Source organism: Gorilla gorilla, chromosome 2 (genome assembly GCF_029281585.2).
Source record: "Gorilla gorilla gorilla isolate KB3781 chromosome 2, NHGRI_mGorGor1-v2.1_pri, whole genome shotgun sequence".
In the NCBI taxonomy this organism is placed as follows: domain Eukaryota; kingdom Metazoa; phylum Chordata; class Mammalia; order Primates; family Hominidae; genus Gorilla; species Gorilla gorilla.
In genome coordinates this window covers 29270360-29291129 of record NC_086017.1, presented here as the reverse complement: position 1 = coordinate 29291129, position 20770 = coordinate 29270360, and the positions used below count along the sequence as shown (strand labels likewise).

The 20770-nt window shown below is 35.1% G+C and overlaps 1 protein-coding gene across 2 annotated transcripts in view; it reads right to left on the bottom strand.

Annotated features, from left to right (window-relative positions):
- KCNH8 (potassium voltage-gated channel subfamily H member 8) overlaps positions 1 to 20770 on the bottom strand; it is a 393213-nt gene that overhangs the window by 91899 nt on the left and 280544 nt on the right. For both annotated transcript variants that reach the window (XM_019024893.4, XM_055383259.2), the window contains one exon: positions 10765 to 10962. In XM_019024893.4, the coding sequence (XP_018880438.1) occupies positions 10765 to 10962 (198 nt within the window). The remainder of the gene's footprint in view (positions 1 to 10764; positions 10963 to 20770) is intronic.

Sequence of the window (20770 nt, the reverse complement as noted above, 5' to 3'; positions counted from 1 at the left end):
TTTCTTCTGGAGAACAGTAGAGTGAAAGGATGGACCTCACTTTCCGGGAATTACCCACTTTGGGAAGCATCTAGGTATCGTCAAGTCAGAGAAGGTATGACAGGATTTTGCACTCACTAGTCATTAGCAGAATGAAACTGAAATGGTTTCTAAACCAGCAGATAATCCAAGAAGGCCTTGGACATACCTGGAACTGTGAAACTGAGAGAAACATGAGGGTCAAGCACGTTCATATTTATGGATAATTCAACTCTAAGTAATATTCAGATTTTATCCCTGATCCTTATTCTGGGACAGGATTGGGAATGAAGTATGAAGCTTATGTGTTGGGTAAAATCATCTGTTTCAGTAATTTGGGGCTTAAAAAAAGACTAAACATTTAGTAGCTTGTCTATTAGGATCTATCAAAATGTACATGTACAAAACCTTAGTGCCCAAGGAGCTATGTTAAAAATTTCTTAGCATCATAATGGATACATTGGTGCAAATATGTCAACATATTATTACTTCTATCTTCCTGAGTATTTCAGGACCTCCCCAATTCAAATCTTGTTCTCCCCCTACATTTATCAGAAATTACCAAACACTGGCATACTAACTTAATTCTAATCTCACATTGGAATTAAAATTATTTCCTAGGTAATACATAATTTCTCTATGGAATAATGGTCACTATGTCTATAAAATCACTCCCTTCATAACAAGACCTCAGTATTTTAGAAAAGCTACTAGAATAGGGTTAAACTTAGGGTCTATATACAAGAAGCAATATAATGTTGCAGAGAGAAGATGAACTTCAGAATCAGCCAGATCTGGATTTGAATACTGATTTTGCTACTTCCTAATTGTGTGAACTTGGTAGGTTACATAATTCCTTTAAACAGATTCATGTCAAATGGGCATACTCATTATGTTAAATAGCCCTTACTCATAGGGCTATTTCAAGATTTAAAGACAAATGTATTTTTAAAAAAGTGCCTAGTATATGTATGAAAAACAGTATTTGCTCAGTTTATGTAATTTTCCTTATGAAAGTGAAACATGTTATGAAATTTCAGCATGCTCAATGCAATTAAATTTGGGGAAAATGACTCAGATTTAAGGTTTTCCTGCAACCTCTTAAAGAGTAAAGAGCGGCTCTTGGTAGACATAACTTATTGATGAAATAAATTCAAAACATACTCAATAAATGCTTGATACACGCAAGAATGTATAAGTATGTATTATTCCTAAATGTTCAAAAATTAAATGTTTCCCAACAGGTCAAAAATATTCCATGAAAAATATATATCGTGTAACAACTAAATGTTGGATTTGTTCTTTGTAGATTCTAAATAGAGGTTCATTCTTCTGTATTGTTTTAGAAGCACAGCAACAGCAGTTCTGATGCTTAAGTCTTTTATTTGGAAGATAAGAGCTCCACTTATGATAAACCCTCACCAAAGAAAAGAACTGATTCTGCTCCAAGTCAAAGAAATTAAACATCGATTTCAGGCACCCTTAATATACTTATGGGCTAAGTGTTTGGAAGCCCTACCATCTTTAACACTATGTAATAGTCTTTTCATGGAGATTAAATCGAGTACAGAGAACAATTCTGTTTCATTTATTTTAACACTGCTTTCCTTAATTATGTGTATGATTTTAACTTTGCTTTGCTAATTATAATGTGTAAAGCACTTAAAGTAAGAGAAGTAATATGTTCAGATTATTTAGCATCCTAGTTGTATTTTATTAGTAAAATGAATTACTCGATTAATTGTAGCATTCATAAGTGTTGTTGAAAAGTACTAGTCTATGTCTGAGTCACCACAATTTCAAAGTCTCATTTCAGCATAGATAACTACTTCTAATTTAAGTAGTTAAAAAAATAAAATTCTGGTCCTCATAGCCTTTCATTTTCCAAAGTTATTATGACCATTCTGTCACTGGTTATCATTTCACCCTGGCAAAGAGTGTGTGTAACTGTCAGGAAACATCATTCCTTCTGTTATCAAAGTTTGACTCAAGAACTTCTGTATCCAGGTCAGTTTGGAAATTATCACTTACTTTTCCTTTATTTCTAGAAAATTTGATGTATATAATTCTTGAGTGTTAGACCTGCTGAGTGTGTGGGCGTCTCTTTTTTTGTGTGTTGGAGTTTTGCATAAAATGCATTTTGTAAAATCTCATCTCAGTATGAGGTCTTGGAAGGAACCTCAACAATTGGCATCTAAGAAGAAAGTAAGCGGTTCTCAAATGAAAGAAGCGCTTCTATAGAACTGCCTGGCTTTTTCTTTCTCTTTCTCTCTCTCTTTCCCTTTGTCTTTTCCTTTCTCTTTTCATTTCCTTTCTCCTTTTTCTTCCCCCTTCTCTTTCTTTTCCTGAATTTTGGACAACACTTATCTCCTGGAGTATAACATCATTGCTAATTACTTTAGCCAACTATTTTGCAATGGCTTTGGAGGCTAAGTAGGGGGTGTTTTCTACTGATATAAAAGGAGGCCAGAGCTCAGGTTTTGGGTAATCTTAGCTGCCCTCCTTCTCTTTCCCACCTCCTCATTGCCCTGGAAATTTCCATTCTTGGTTATAAGTACACTGGCTTGTGGATGGCAGATGGCAGAGAGACTAGAGATGAGAAAAATTTCTTAAATAATGAATTTAAATGGCAGTGCAAAGACATCTTGAGAACAGCCTGAATTTGTGAACACAATAGCTCATCATATGGGTCCAATAAAACTATGTCAGGGTAGTGTGTGTGTATTCAGTGAGGGGACCCGAGGGAAGCCTTGATTACTTTGTGATAATAATGCTTCATTGAAACTGAATATGTTCTCAGTGATGAACGATCTTTACTAGGAAGCTTTATCCAACCTCCAAGGCTGTGCTGATGACTCTATCAACTGGGGCAAACTCATTAGGTGACTATAAGCAGTCACTGCTTAGTATGAAAGAATTTTTAAAGACATGAGAAAATCTTTTCTGTATATTTTGTTTGGTTGTGAAAAATATGAATAGTTATACATACATATTTCAAAAAATAGTTATATATGTATGGAAATTCTGGAAAACTATCTTTTGATAATGAGACTATGTGTAATTTTATTTTTCTGTTTGTTTTCCAGTCTTTTCTAAATGTGCATTATAATAGAAAAAAATAGAAATAAAAAAGGACATCATCTGCTTAAGTACCTATTTCCATTATTAAACTGTGAACTCCTTGAAAGAAAGTATCATATCTTAGTCATCTTTGTTTTCCCTGTATCTAGCATAGCTCTTGGCATAATTTAAGTATGCCATAAATATTTATGGAACTGAAATGTGCCTCTGGTAGTTTGATACTTTCTTTAAAAAGTTTTATAATTGTAAGCAAATGGTTTAGAAAATCTATGATAAATAGTCCAGCCCCAAACCCATCCCTTCATCCCCATCTCACTCGCTAAAGTCAACCTTTTAAAATGATTTTTTTGGGTATTTTTGCAGTTATCACCAAAATTTTGGACAATATAATTGTACTCCATTGCTTGACTCATTATTGTTAAGACAAACCTAAAAACAATCTGATATGAAAGGCAAGAACTTAGCTCACTATTACCTAGCTTCTTAACTCATGCTTGATATATTATTTTTAGCTCATCTATTAAAATTTTACAAGGTAAAATTAAAATCAAAGATACATACAGAACAAGTTACACATTTGCTAAATGTGAAGCTCATTGAGATTTTTCAAAGTAAACATAGCTATAGAATCACTACCTCCCACCACCCGAGATAAATAAACCAAATATTAGTATCCTGGAGGCTTCCCTGTGTCCCCTTCACAATCACTAACCAATCCCTTCACCAAAGGTAACCACAGTTACCAATTATATTACAATTAATAAGCTTTGCCTATCTATAAACTTTCTCTAAACAAAATCATAAAGTATGTACTTTTTTTCTGTCTGGCTTCTCTGTTGAGCATTGAGTTTGTATGATTTATCCATAAGGTTCCATGACATAGTAGTTCATTTACTCTTATTAGTGTATAATGTTCTCTTGAATAGGTATTTCACAATTTACTTATTTATTCTCCTGTTAATGGGCATTCCCAGTTTGAGACTCTTACAAAAATGCTTTTATAGACATCTGTGTATATACCCTGAAGTATATATGTATGCATTTCCATTGGTTATATATTCAGAAGTGGAATTGTTGAATCACAGAGTAGAGGTATATTCAGATATGGTAGATGTTGACAAAGTTGTATCGACTGACATGCCCATCAACAGTATAGGAGAGGAGGTCAAGGTGTTTCATTATCATCTCAAACACTTAGGGTTGCAGTGTTTTTAAACATACCATTTTGGTGAACAAAAATGGTATCTAATTTTGGTTTTAATTTGCATGTTACTGATTAATGATGTTGAGCACCTTTTTATATGTTTGTCATCTACTCAGGTATTGGAAATCTACTTCTGAGGTGTTTTTTTCAAGCTTTTGCCCATTTCAGGGCGTCGATTGATTTTTTTCTTATTGATTTAACAGTTCTTTATATATAGTAGATGAGAGTCCTTTGTCAGATAAACATTTGAAAATATCTCGTATCCTGTAGCTTCTCTCTTCACATTTATAATAAGGTCTTTTGATAAAAAAGAAGTTCTGCAGTTCAATTTATCATTCTTTTCCTTTATGGCTAGGGCGTTTTGTGTCATGATTAGGAAACCTTTGCCAAATCAGAGGTCATAAAAATATTCTCCTATATTACCTTTTAGAAGTTTTATTGTTTTCCCTCCTAAATTTAGGTCAAAATCCACCTGGAATTAATTTTTATGTACAGTTTTAAGAGGGACCAAGGTTGTCTTCCAACAGGTATACATTTGGCCCAACAACATTTACTGAAAGTAGCATCCGTATCACAAATGAAGTGACAACATATCTGTGAGTCTGTTTCTGAACTCTCTTCTATTTCATTGGCCTATTGGTCTGTTATTGAACAAACACCATACACTCTTAATTACTGTAACTCTGAAATACATTTTGATATCTGTAGCACAAATCTTCCAATTTTGTTCTTTTTCATGATAGCTTTGACTGGTTTTAGCTCTTCTCCACTGATTTTTAGAAACAACTTGTCAATTTTCAAACACACTCACACACAAACACACATCTACTGGAATTTTTATTGGGATTGCATTGAATCTTTAGGTTACTTTGAATACAACTGATATTTTCGCAATGTTGAGTCCATTGTTAGCAACCATCACCATTGTATATCCTTCCATTATTTTCTCACATGTTTTGTAATTTTCTGCATAGAAGTCTTACAAATTTTTAGTTATAATTATTCATACATATTTAATTATTTGTAATCATTTTTTATATTTTATTTCTAATTTGTTACTAGTATATAGAAATGCAATTGATTTTTTGCATATTGATCTTGTGTCCATAAACATTATTGAATTCGCTCATTAATTCTGATATTCATCTGAAGCTATTAGAATTACTTATTTGTTTTGGGTGTTCTCAAAGTTCACATGGTTTTGTCTATGTATAATTTTTAGAAACTATTTTTGCTTTAAATCTCTCTGATTTATAGTTTTAAATATTCCTCCCATATATTAGTGGTTTGTACACTCCATAATTACAGATGCCTATATGGAAGTTTATATGGCATCTTAAATGAAAACTTTATATCTACACATATATATAAAGTTTATGTTTATATACATATACACACACATATGTGTATATATATGTGTGTGTGTGTACATATGTATATTTATATATATATATAAAATAAAACCTGTACAACTCCTGTGGAAATTCTGGTGGGTTCCCAGAGGACTCCTAGGTGGATCCATTCAGCATTTTTTCACCCACTTCTTCTCACTGAGCAATATTATCTCTGTCCTTGATAATTATCTGGAGTTTTGCCAGTCCCCTTTCTCATTTAATATTGCTACTGCTGATTTTTCTAGTATATTGCATCCTTGCCATTAGCAATTTCATCAGCCTTGTGTGGGGGATTCCTAGTGAGATACCCTAGACTTAAGTCTATGGTAGCACAAATTTTAGATTTTTCTTTTTAAAAATAAATTATTTGTTTATATTTATAAAAATTAAGTAAACAAAATAAATTTATAGCACATAATAAAATGAATATTTTAGAAGAAGTTTGCCAGGTCTTAGTGAGTCCTGGATTTAAACTCACTAAATCTCCTCTGCCTTATGTCTAAATTGGGGTATTAATAATCTCTACCTCACAGTATTATGAGAATTAAATGAACAAAGTGCTCAATAGTGTGAGCTCTTATGATTAGTTCTCAACATTTTACAATTAATTAGTTAATTAGGAAATATTAAAATGCAGACATCATTTTTCCTAGCCAGGGTAATTTTCACAGTAATATAAAATTATTTCCCCACAAACACAAATATGAAAAGCTTTAACTAATAAATTCAAGTCACTTAGATGGCATTTGACTTTCAAATGAATAGTTTCCTAAGTGCTGCTCGGGTCACCTAAATTTTTTAATGCCACTTACCAATGAGCACTGATTTTGCACCAGGACATTTGCTCAATAAACATTCAACAAACAAGAAACAAAATGACATTATCAGATTATTTCCCATATCTTTTGGCCTTGTGATCAGTGTCGCACCTACCTACAGAGAACAGCAGGGAACAGTTTGTGCATTAACAATTTTTGATTCAGTACTACTCACAATACAGTAAGTGGATCAATAGATAATGAGCTCAATTATCTTATAGATTTTTTGAAATGTCAAATTAGTAGAATTAGGCTTTGAGCATTTCCCAAAATTATCATCAGGAGTAGAAGAAACATGGGCAAGTATTAAATAAGTATAGACTGTTTATCTGCAAAATGCTTGTGATTTTGCTTGGCTGAAATATGGGATATCACAGAGAATGGAAATTATAAAAGTCATAACGCTGGATATAAAACAGTCACCACAGGGCCCGGCACATTGTAGCTCTTCAGAAAATGAGAATTCCTGTTCTCTGCTCCCTAGGCTGTCGCTGCTCTACATCAGCCAAGAGCTTGTTACAGTTGCTGCAGCCCCAGCATGCTACTTGAACAACTGTGCCATGGCACTGTCTTTCCAAGAAACTCTCACTGCTTCTGAACTTCCTAACTGATGTAGCACTTAGCATTTACTGCCTGGTATCATTAAAACTCTTTCCACATGTTTAAGCCTATCTCCTCCAAACTGGATCATAAGGTCTTTGAGGGAAGGTTTGTTTTTATACTTCTTTGACTTCACTGTATGCTGCGTGATCCATTGCTTAAGACCCACACACTCATATCACATCTCTCATGCAAGGAAGCCTGTAGGAGCCATCTCCTATTATAAGGTTCAAAACTCAAAGTGATATCTTGAATTAAGGTCATTAAGAGGACATGCTAAAACAGGCTTTGAGGGGAATATTGTGGGGCAGAAAATATTAACAGAACTTTAGCCTAAGAAGAATGCTTACTTGATCAAGGTAGACTTCAACATCTCCTAATACTCCATCACAGCAGTCTTATAGTTCAGTAAAGTTTCCCTTTACATATTTAAGGAGAGAAGTAAGTATTCACCTGGGTTCAAACCTTGCATCTTTACTAACTGGTTGTGTGGCATTGGGAAAGTTACTTTAATTCACCATACTTTAGATTTGTCATCTGAAAAATGTGGATAGTATCAATCTGCATCAGTTGGAAGGTTTAGAAGAAGGAAATTACACTAAATATTTCAACAGCAGTAATTCAGTATAGAGAATTGGTTTTCCTGGGGTTGGAAGGCTGAATAAATAAAAAGGGAGCATAGAGGTAACATGGACATAGCAAATGTAGAAGGCTTAACCCTTAGGGCTGGATACACAAAGGGAAGAAGTGCAGTTATCAGAACATAGAAACACAGAGCAGGAGCTGTGAGGAGTGTCAGGGAGCCAGGGTTCTCTTTGGACAAGATAGTGCCCCTGACTGATGCAAGATTGTCTGAGGAAGTCCAATCAGTTTGGTTCTGAGAATGAAGGCTGAAACCACCTGCTGCTGCTGAGGTGCCCGCCTCCACTGAGGGAACAGCATGCACACCAGAGCAGGCAGTCCCTCCTCCCCTCCTCCTGCCTGCCAGTCTTCCCTTGGTTCCTCCCATAAGAAAAAGCAACTGAGGTCAGCTAGCAAAGAAGAATGAGTTTTGCAGAGTACAAACCCCAGCATTACAAAGCAAAATAAATAAAGGTGGGTTTGGAGTCCAGAGAAAATAGTATAATAAATTGTCTATTTGTTATATGAAATAATAATAGTGCCAATCCCAAAGATTTGCTTTAAAAATTATGGTATTATGTCAGAACACTTAGAACAGAGAATGGAACATAAAAACAACTAATAAATGTTCACTATTTATTATTGTATTGGTGTGGGCATATAATAGACATTCAGTAAGTATTTGGTTATACACTTGATATGGTTTGGCTGTGTCCCCAACCAAAATCTCACCTTGAATTGTAGCTCCCATAATCCCCACGTGTTGTGGGGAGGGACCCAGTGGGAGGTAGCTGACTCATGGTGGCAGGCTTTTCCTGTGCTGTTCTCCTGACAGTAAATAAGCCTTACAAGATCTTATGGTTTTATAAAGGGCAGTTCCCCTGCACGTGCTCTCTTGCCTGCCACCATGTGAAATGTGCTTGTGCTCTTCCATCGTCTTCCACCACGATTGTGAGGCCTCCCCAGCCATGTGGAACCATGAATCCATTAAACCTCTTTTTCTTTATAAATTGCCCAGTCTTGGATATGTCTTCATTAGCAGCGTGAGAATTAACTAATACAACATTTGAATACATAAATGCTTGAATCAAGCCTGTTATTTTCCTTCCTTTCTATTGTGCCTCTATCTAGCTTGTTCTCTTCTTCTTGCTTAAAAAAATTACATGCAATAATTCATGTTATCAAAAATTTTTTAAAAAATTATGTAAAATGCTATATAGTGAAAAGTCTTCCTTTGAATCTGCTGACTCTTATTAAAATTTATTTATGTATTAACAAGCAATATACATATGTTGGTTCTCCTTAGCCTGCTTTCTACTGTTAGGGATTTCTCTACTCTTTTTAAGTTTGTTTCTTTCTGTCTTTGTCACTCACTCTTTTTCTTTCTTTCGCCTGCCTGCCTGCCTTCCATCCTTTATCTCTCTCCCTCTCCTCCCTCTGTCTCTTTTTGTTTTTTCTCTCTACTTTTTCTTCCTTCCCTTCAGTTCCTTTTGCTTTCCTTCTTTTTATCCTTTATGACTCATTATATTCTTTGCAATATCTATTCCCTTTTTTCCCTTCAATTTTATCTTTGTGCATAAGATGGCTTTGCTTTTTTCTTTTACGTCTTTGCTTAGCTATTTTAGCTTATCTTTAACCTCTGTTATTATATCTTTTCTAAGATACTTTTTGTTTGTGGTCTTCTTTAATAACAGCAATAACTTTATTAATATATTTTGAATTATTGTCTGTTGTTAGCATGATCTCTGCAAATATGAATGGTCCGTGTGATTCTTTGTGAGTTGAGCCTTCTCTACTTCTCCACCAAACTTGCTCACTTGGTGCTCTTACTTGCAATAAAGGAGGGTGATAGCTTTTGCACTTTGGATCATGAACCTCACACTTAGGAAGTATATTTTTGTTGATGCTTTCTGAGATTTGACATGCTAGACCCTCTTGTCAAGTCTTCCCATCTCTCCTCACGTTTGCCATCTATGAGTCTCAGTTTTTGCAGACTTTATGTATATTTGTGAATCATAGCTGTCTCTTAGTTAAACAGAATATTGAACTTACTGGCTTTAAAAAATATGCTTAATGCTTTAAAAATGTGATTTCTTTGAAGAGAAATATAAAATGCAGATTATTTCATTATGTTCATATAAGAAATATTTGTTCCTGTTTTTGATTGTCATAAAATTCTCTAGAGAGCATTTTGAGCAAATTTCCTAATTTTTTAATGTTTTGAGCTTTCTAAAGTAAGTGTATTTGGGGCTTTCATTCCAGGAGTGGGGATAGATGTTTGCTGAATCAACCACCCTCTTTCATTGAGTCTTAAAAAATGAGTTGCCTAGGGAGAGAAGTGCGAAGACTGAAAATACAATTCACATCTAAATGAAATTTGTTTTGTTATTGGGAGAAGTACTGCTGGATCTTACTAATACCCTTGCTTTATAGAAAGCAATGATATTTATGGTCATATAACATTACATCAGAGATAGAAAGAACCACAGTTGCATCTTGCCTAATACCTCATTTGAAAGATGAAGAAACTGAGTGAAGAGTCTGAAACAGACTTGATCCATAGTTTCAAGGCCACAATGTGGACCAGAAAGAGGGCATATGTAAAAGTAAGTTGGAGGATCTAGGAAAATTCAGGTTCTAAGCCACTGTCCAGAGTACATATCCTAGTGGGCAGGGCAAACGTGTATTATAAGTTTGCCTACATAGCCACCTCTTACTTCATCTCACCTTTGCAGGATAAAACAGTAAGCTGGATGAGGTAATGATTCTACATAAGAGGAGCCCCACGTGTTAATCTTGCTCCATTCTTCTTAAATGCATGCTCTTGTGTGTTAATCTCTCAAGTCCTTTTTTATATGGAACCACAGAGACAACTACAGCTTTGCATCTAGACTGTCTAATTAGTGCTTTTAGAATCTTCCAGTGTTAATCAGTTTATCTGTTTTGTATTTCAGGACAGAACAAACAGGCAGTGACAGTTAGGCAGGCATAGTTCCTCTTCTTAGTATAAAAGAAGACGCTCTCTTACCACCAATCAGCATGGTGCAGATGGAGAAGATCTTTTCTGCATCTGTATTAGCAGAGACGTTCCCAAAACCCACGCTGGTGAGGCTGCTCAGCGTGAAGTACAGAGCGGCAATATAGGCACTTCGGATCGACGGGCCCCCCAAGGTATTGTTGCCATAGTATGGAGATTCCAGTCTCTTTCCCAACTCATGAAGCCAACCTGCAAAGGAGGAAATAAAGCAAATGAGAGAAGAAAAAGTAAAGTCTCAGTATTAACACATGGGAGTAATGATAAATGAACATTTGGGGAGGTAATAATTTGCTCAGAGGAAGAAGAAGGTAAAAAGGAAATTAAAGGCAAGCTATTAGATTTCATTCTTTAAAAGTGAAAATATAATTTTACTCATGCTGTTCTCTATAATACACACAGCATATAAATATGAATTCCAGAGTGGATTGATGGTCAAAGCTAAACAAGTTACTCTAATGCAAGAAACAAACTGCAGGGATGGCTACTCTCAGAAACAGTGTTGTTTATTTCACTTGCCCTGTTAAGCTCATCTCATTTGGAATTATAAGAAGAAACAAAGAAATTGAGTAAATATTTCAAAACCCAATGTGATGATAAGTTACAACAGCCATGAGTCTAGATGTCAGAGGTGAGAAGTCTAGAAGTCTAGGTGAGATAGACTTTATTTCCATTCTGTAAAACTCTTCCCCTTTGTATTCACTTGGGCAGGTATCCAGTTGTCTTACAAATCTCAGCTCATGTTACTTTACTCAGGAAGCCTTCTCTGCAGTCCCACTTTGAAATTAGGGTTGGAAGGGGGAAAACTTGCACAAGTAATGAATACTTGTAATCTATTAGAATTGAAAGCCCCTCTACAAACTGTTTTATGATACTATGTATATATGTGTCAAAATTTATCAAATTAAATGCTTTATAAATATGTATAGTTAATTGTATATTATGCTGTCAGAAAGCTGTAAACAACCTATATTAATAAACATGAGAAGATAGCAAGTATAAGCTTAATAATATTATCTAGAATTTAAACACAACACAAAAATCACTTTAAAATTCTTTATTGAAAATGTTTGTCCCTTAAGATTTTATATTTTATAATTCTTTCTATGTGTGTGTGTTGCAACAAGCAATAACAATGCAGCTCAACTCATAAGATTCATAAGGCTTTTTGTAATGGATACTAACTACTACTTTCTAATAAACACTTCATTGAATGACTGCTCAAGAAGAGATGAAAAACCATTACACTCTTAAGCAGTAATAATATTATCATTATCAACTAAGCTTATATATGATAAAACTGTGCTAGGTAATTAAAATGCAAATTTGAAGCAGCTGGGAATTCCTTGAGACCAAGAAGTGCTTAAGGGCAAGTACTGTGCCTTATTCCTTCTGTGTTGCTACAGAGTGTTTTTCAACCTTTAGCTTGCATCAGAAACACCTAGAGGGCTTGCTAAAGAGGGTCCGAACCAAGAATTTATTTGGTTGTTTTGGTCCTGTATTCTCTGAATGAAATCACTTTGCATATCATTTACTTTCCTTAATAAAATAGGATAAAAATTTGTATTGGAATGCACAGATGATATGCTTACTCAATGTCTGTTCATTTACACATGTGTGAGATGGTGTGTCTCTGAAGTGGTTCAGGGAGCAACACACAGACAAACAACTGACCTAATTTTGTTGATATCTCTTTTCTGTCTAGCCAACTGTTTTGTCTATTTTGAGAAACATCTCATTCTTTAAAAGGATTGCCCTAAACTGTGTTACAGCTGATGAAGCAGAAGCAATAATGATGATGAAAAAAACTGGTAACACAGAAAGGAGGTAACACCCACAAATCCGAGGATTGGCTATGTGGGTCAAATAAAACTGTTTCACAGAATGGCTCTTCTGAAATGACAGTACATGTTCCACGGTAACAAGACAACATGTGACTGTACTGTTACAGAAGATGCTATTTAACCAATTTGGAATCCAATCATTTTTTTTATGCTGGAGAAACTCATATCTCTAAAGGAAAGGATGTCCTAGGACAGCCTGTTTCTGCTCAAATTTTTTTTTCCTAAAGAACATTTTGAATGAAAGAGCATACACAACATAAAGTAGAATCTAAATATACTGAGGACACTGACTTATGATAAAAACAAAAGGTATCATAAAATAATCTCATAATTAGTAAAATAGATTCCATGAATACAATAGGTTTATGAAATAAATAATCATTTTCAAAGACAGAATGACTCTTCAGAGTCATTCCTAGAAGAGTTTATCATTAGCATGATAATTCAGTTGATGTATTTTTCGATTGCATAGTTACCATGGACCCAGTATTTTGCTTAATTACATACTTTTAACTCTAAATAGGAGTTTATTATTTTACTCTTTAGATTTCCTACAATAATATACTTTGGTTTACTATTTATATGTGTGCATTAACAATGTGTACAGGTGTGATCTGTTTAATACAACAGATGTGTTCCAAAAACTTTGATTTATGTTAGCATTTGGTAAATTAACATGTTTTAGGTTCAATATAAGGAATGCGAGCATTTTATTTAATGAAAAACTATGGAGAATCTCTGTGGTTATATACAATACTTCAGTAATATGAAAAACCACCTAGTAAAAGATAAGCTTGTTAAATCAGATTTAGATGTTTGCTAAACGATATGTGTGTGGAGAGAAAGGGTAGAAATAATCAGCAAGTACTTAATCACACCTATAATTCAAAATGGTGTTCTACTTAATATGGTATGAATGAGCCATGTTGTAAAAGAAGTTAGCTAGCAGCAAGAATGGAGCCCATGTGAGGGCTTCCTTGTTAGCAGGTTAGCACATGGTCAACATTTTATTAAGTGCTACCTGTGCTCTAGATACTCTGCGAAAATGGTACATCCCATCTCATTTACGTGTACTAACCCTATGGAATAGGTACAACTACAGCCCACATTTTGGTTCATTATTTCATTAATAATCACAAAGACTTAGGAATTGTTATCTCTACTTTAAAGATGTGAAAAATAAGGCTCAGGGACATTAAGTAACTTGTTCAAAGTGGCATTATCAGAATTTTAACCCAGAAGTAATCATTTTGTTGTATTTTTTTCCTCCAGTGGTCTTTTGGGCATATTTTGATTCTTTTTTTCTTCAGTTTTATTGGGGTATAATTGATAAATAAAAATTGTATATATTTATGGTATACAACATGATGTTTCGATATACATATACGTTATGAAATGATTACCACAATCAAGCCCAGTAACATATCCATGAACTCACATTGTTATCTTTTTGTGTGTGTGTGTGGTGAGAACATTTAAGATTTATTCTTAGCAGTTTTCAAGTTTTAAATACATTATTAACCATACAAGAGTTCATTTGTATAGTTATCTCGTGATGCTGTACAAAAGATCATTTCCAATTATCATTTTAAATTGTGCTGTGTTGAGATCATTATTAAATAGGTTTGCACTTCCCACTTTAGTGGGAAAATGTGTCCCAAAAGCATAACATCATACCAGAGAAAATAGAATTATCCAAACACAATCTACAATATAAACATAGTATGCCTTGGTATTTAGAATCTGGATATTACTTTAACAGTAATTAAGAAGTGTCAAATGCAAATTCCAAGCATAAAAAAATACTCTTACTACATTTGTTTCCCCCCTCTCCACAATTCTGAAGGTCCACTTAATTATCCTCGTGGACTTCATTAGGATGAGAGGTGGAAAAGCACTGTGATTTTTGTGATGCAAAAGGTGGCAGGCAGTTTGCTGGGAGAGGCAGAGCACTGGAAGAAAATGATTATGATGGGGCATAACATGGGAGCTTCTCCACCCTCTTCAGCCTCCTAGGCAAGGGCCTGAAGCATGGGACTACTCAGCTGCAGAAGTGACTGAGAAATATCAGGATAAGTTTCAGAAGTTTGAGTGTGTGTGTGTCTTTATGTCTGTGTAAGGGAGATGAGGGTGGGGTGGTTATTGGTGAAGTATTTGTTACTGCTACAAATACTTAATAAGAGCAAATATCAGAGAAAAGCTTGAGATTTCATCTCTATTGCTCTTAAAATATCTATACTTCATAGCATTGATTACAAACATCATTGATAAGAAACATACTTACATATCTGTCTCTGTGCTTCAAGGTTAATCTAGTGCCCATGACTATAATTTTTGGGGTGTTTTTGTTGTTGTTTTGCTTTAAAAACACTTTTTGTTTTGAGATAAGTTTAGATTTACACAAAAGTTCAAAGTGTACAGAGAGCACCTGTGTACCCCACATCTTTCACCTAGTTTCCTCCAGTGGTGATATCTTATGTTATCAAGCACATTTGTAAAAACTATAAAATTAACATTGGTACATTACTATTAACTAAACTATAAATTTTTCACATTTTAATTTAAGAAATAGAGTCAAAGAGGTTAGAGACTTGGTTCCCAAAGCTCACTCTCATCCCTTCACCCCTTTTCCATTTTATGAGATGTGATCAAGGATAAGGCTAGAATGGCACAAAGCCATAACGGCATTTAGTGTTATTTGTTGATTTACTCAGAAGGCATCAGTAAATTTAGGTCCCAGTTTGACAGGAAAGCAGTTATGACTTGGAATTCCCACTAATGTCAGACTGATTCTCACAAAATAAGAAGTGTCTTACATTTCTGAATTAGTACAATCTACTTTTGAGATAAACATCTGAAACAAAAGTAATTAATCATAAAATAGTAAAGACTGGACTTTGAGTCAGGAAATTGGGGTCCTATGCTTGGTCTTGCTACTAATTGAGTAGCTCTGTGATCCTTCATAGAATTCAGTTTTTTAAACTTAAATATGAAGTGATTGGATTGAATAATCTCTAGGTTTGCTTTCACATCTAAGATTTTGTGAAATAATATTCTGTAATGCTTCTTCACAAATGATTGACATTTTTTAAAAGCAAAACTGTGTAAAAAGTATGACTTTTTGAATTTATCTTTCATTTGTTTTAATTCTTTGAGGGAAGATCCATCAGCACATATTGATGGGATAAAGATGGCAGATTTTCACATTCTCATGTATGTATCACTTGTGCTCTATTTCCATTGCTATACAACCTTCCAGGGCAAGCAATATTATACACTGTTAGTACTGTCACAAAAATGTGCCACTTGTATTAAACTAGTCCAGAGGTTGCCAGTTCATAATAGTGTACATAAAAGTTGAAAAGTTTGTACGATAGGAAGTTTTTGAACATTGATTACTAAAGTATAGCATTTCACTTAAGCAATGATTAATTGAAAGATTGTACAGTATCATAAATTGCCAAAATAGGGCATCATCACGTGTACAAAAAAAAACCAAAAAAAACAAAAGACAAGCAAACAAAAAAACCCTAAACAATCTGAAGCCACAGTTGAGCAGCTACTGTAGAGCTCTCTGGTTGATTCTAAGAAGAGAAAGAACAGGCCATCTGTTTCCAGCTAACTGGGGCACTTCCAAATGCCTCTTAAATCTCAGCTAATAATAGAAAAAAGCGTAACAAAGATTAGGCTCATGGTTAAGTTGGCAGAACATAAAACTATGAACTGTTGCATTTAACCTTCCTACATAAAATACTTACAATTCACAATGCTTTCAGATCTGTTCCCCAACATGGGCATTTATTTCATGGGTAGTTGCTCTAGTGTTTCTCGTGGCTTAAATAGGTTTGTGGGACATACATTTGTGTCTGAGCTCAGAGTATCATTTACAAATGAAACTGTTTACTAAATAAGAATTTTTTAACTGAAAGTACTCATCACTTGCATTACATCAGGACAAAAACATGTTTTAGGAAGACAATTTGGGATAAAAATAATTAAGTCCAGGCAAATTATTTTATTATTGATATGCTAAAGTTCACATTAATAATCTGCCCCAAATTTCCTTATTGTCCTCTCTTTTTTCTCAAAGTTTCAGGCTGGTGAAAAGCTAGAGAGGAAAAATGAAGTGACAGGTCTCGTCTCAAATTTGCACATCATTTCTCAACTGTTTTTGGTAGTTTCCTGGCAGCCATTTAACTTAAAAGGATAGGGTGTTGTCACCTATTGAAAAGGAATCTCAAGTTTCCCTGGTTTGCAAAACTTCAAAAGAAAATTCTAATCACGTTTTTTTTCCAAAAATATTGGAGGGGGATGCATTTTCTAACATCTGAATCATAAAAGTAAATGTAAAATAAATTAGACCATATAATATGCTTGAATATTGTATACAAATAACCTGTTAAAGAGTTCACTGGGTTTTGTTTACCTTAGCTTCGTATTGAAACTGTTCTACCAAGAGCAAACAAATCCCAAAACTAGCAGAAGTTAAAAAATAACAAAAATCAGAGGTGAACTGAAGGAGTAGAGACACGAAAAACCCTTCAAAAGATCAACAAATCCCAGAGCTGGTTTTTTGAAAAAATTAATAAAATAGACCACTAGCTAGATTAATAAAGAAGAAAAGAGAGAAGATTCAAATAAACATAATCAGAAATTATAAGGGTGATATTACCACTGACCCCACGAAAAAACAAAGAACCATGAGAGAATGTTATAAACACCTCTATGCACATAAACTAGAATATCTAGAAGAAATGGATAAATTCCTGGGTACATACACCCTCCCAAGGTTGAGCCAGAAAGAAATCGAATCCCTGAACAGGTGAATAACTGGCTTTGAAATTGAGGCAGCAATAAATAGCCTGCAAAACAAAACAAAACAAACAAACCCAGGACCACACAGATTTCTGGCTGAAGTCTACCAGATGTGCAAAGAAGAGCTGGTACCATTACTACTGAAACTATTCCAAAAAACCGAAAAGGAGGGAAGAAGGGACTACTTCCTAAGGAGGCCAGCATTATCCTGATTCCAAAACCTGGCAGAGGTAAAACAAAGAAAGGAAACTTCAAGTCAATATCCTTGATGAACATCGATGCAAAAACCCTCAACAAAATACTAGCAGACTGCATCCAGCAGCACATCAAAAAGCTTATCCATCACAATCAAGTAGGCTTCACGCCAGAAATGCAAGGTTGGTTCAACATACACAAATCAATAAATGTGATGCATCACGTAAACAGAACTAAAGACAAAAACCAGACGATTATCTCAATAGATGCAGAGAAGTCTTTTGATAAATATCAACATCCTTTCATGTTAAAAACTCTGAATAAACTAAGTATTGAAGGAACATACCTCAAAATAATAAGAGCCATATGTGACAAACCCACAGCCAACATCAGGCTGAATGGGCAAAAGCTGGAACCATTCCCCTTGAAAACTGCAAAAGACAAGGATGCCGTCTCTCACCACTCCTATTCAACATATTATTGGAAGTTCTGGCCAGGGCAATCAGGCAAGAGAAAGAAATGAAGCATATTCAAATAGAAAGAGAGGAAGTCAAACTGTCTGTGTTTGCAGATGATATGATTCTATACCTAGAAAACCCCATCGTCTCAGGCCAAAAGCTTCTTAAGCTGATACACAACTTCAGCAAAGCCTCAGGATACAAAATCAATGTGCAAAAATCCCTAGCATTTCTATATATCAACAATGGTCAAGCAGAGAGTCAAATCGCAAACAAACTCCCATTCACAGTTGCCAAAAAAAGCAATAAAATACCTAGGAATACAGCTAACTAGAGAGATGAAAGAGTTCTACTAAGAGAACTACAAAACACTGCTCAAGAAAATCAGAGATGACAGAAACAAATGGAAAACATTCTATGCTCATGCATAGAAGGAATTAATATTATTAAAATGGCCATATTGCCCAAAACAATTTATAGATTCAATGCTATTCTTATTAAACTACCATTGACATTCTTCACAAAACTAGAAGAAAACTATTTTTAAATTCATATGGAACCAAAAAAGGGCCTGAATAGCCAAGACAATCCTAAGCAAAACAAATAAAAACAAAAACAAAAAAAACCCAAAGCTGGAGGCATCATGCTACCCAACTTATACTACCAGGCTACAGTAACCAAAAGAGCATGGCACTAGTACAAGAATAGGCACAGAGACCAATGGAACAGAATAGGGAATCCAGAAATAAGACCACACACCTACAACTATCTAATCTTTGACAAACATGACAAAAACAAGCAATGGGGAAAGGATTCCTTATTTAATAAATGGTGCTGGGATAACAGACTAGCCATATACACAAGATTGAAATGGTACCGCTTCCTTACACCATATACAAAGTTAACTCAAGATGGATTAAAGACAGAAATACCATTGGACCCAACAATCCCATTACTGGATATATACCCAGAGAAATATAAGTAATTCTATTATAAAGACACATGCATGCATACATTCATTGCAGCACTATTCACAAGAGCAAAGACATGCAATCAACCTAAATGTCCATTAATGAGACTGAATAACGAAAATGTAGTAGATATACACCATGAAATACTATGCAGCCATAAAAAAACAAGATCAAGTCTTGTGGGAACACGGATGGAGCTGGAGGCTATTATCTTTAGCAAACTAACGCAGGAAAAGAAAACCAAATGCTGCATGTTCTCACTTACAAGTGGGAGCTAAATGATGAGAACACATGGACACAGGAGAACACCACACACTGGGGCCTTTCAGAGGGCAGAGGGTAGGAGGAGGGAGAGGATCAGAAAAATCAACTAATGGGTACTAGGCTTAATACCTGGGTGATGAAATAATCTGTACAAAAACTCGCATGAAACAAGCTTACCTATGTAACAAACCTGGGTTTGTACCTCCAAACTTAAAAGTTAAAAAAAAGAAACTGTTCTAAAGGAGTTTTCTTCATGTTTCTAGAAAATGTCCAAGTCTCAAAAGGAAACACCAATTTTGAGGTGTCAGCCTTTGTTAGAAGAGTGGATTCCGGCCGGGCGCGGTGGCTCACGCCTGTAATCCCAGCACTTTGGGAGGCCGAGGTGGGCGGATCACGAGGTCAGGAGATGGAGACCATCATGGCTAACATGGTGAAACACCGTCTCTACTAAAAATACAAAAAAATTAACCGGATGTAGTGGCGGGCGCCTGTAGTCCCAGCTACTCCAGAGGCTGAGGCAGGAGAATGGCGTGAACCCGGAAGGCGGAGCTTGCAGTGAGCCGAGATCGCGCCACTGCACTCCAGGCTTGGTGACAGAGCGAGGACTCTTGTCTCCAAAAAAAAAAAAAAAAAAAAAGAGTGGATTCTGACTCATATGCATTTAAAAACATATAAGTAACTTTGTTTCATGGCTTGATAGGTGTGAAAAACAATAAGTAGCGGGAGTTTGCCTGACCATTCCAAAATAAGTTTTCAGCCAGCGTGTGGTGAAGCGATTGGCCTTGAAGTAAACACAGGGCAATGACGTTGTCTCAGAGAGACCTAAAGGGGGAGGGGGGGGCACAGTCATTTTGAAAAATAAGAAGTAGATAGAATGCAGAGAGACAACACACAGGAGAACAAGAAACACAGCGAAATGCAGAAGAGAAACATGAGTAGAGATAAATGTGTCAGATGCCAGTGATGGAGTAAACCTTGATAACCCAGAAGGCAAGCAATGCAGCATATAAAAGTGCATACGCGATCTTGTCTTGGAATTATGTTGCCTCACTTTTTTATGTCTTAGTTCTGCCTCTTAGTGGTTATGTAATGTAAGTTTACTTATTCTTTTTCTGTCAGTCTTCTCACTAAAATGGAGAAGACAACAGTAACTCACTTCATAGGCTGTTGTGAGGTTAAGTGACATGATTCACGTAAAGCGCATAGCAGAATGCAGTATTACATGTAGCAAGCATTCAATATAAGGCTTTTACTATTGCTGGTGCTTTTTTTTAAATATGGGATTTCTGTTTTACTGAAAATTATGCAGACTTCAAAAATCCTTCGTTATTGAAAACCTATATAAAATATTAATTCAGCATCCCAGTTCCGTAAGTAGAAAATAATGTACACAATTGCATCATTCTCAGAAATCAAAGATCTTGCAACATTCTTATTTACAAATGACACTTTC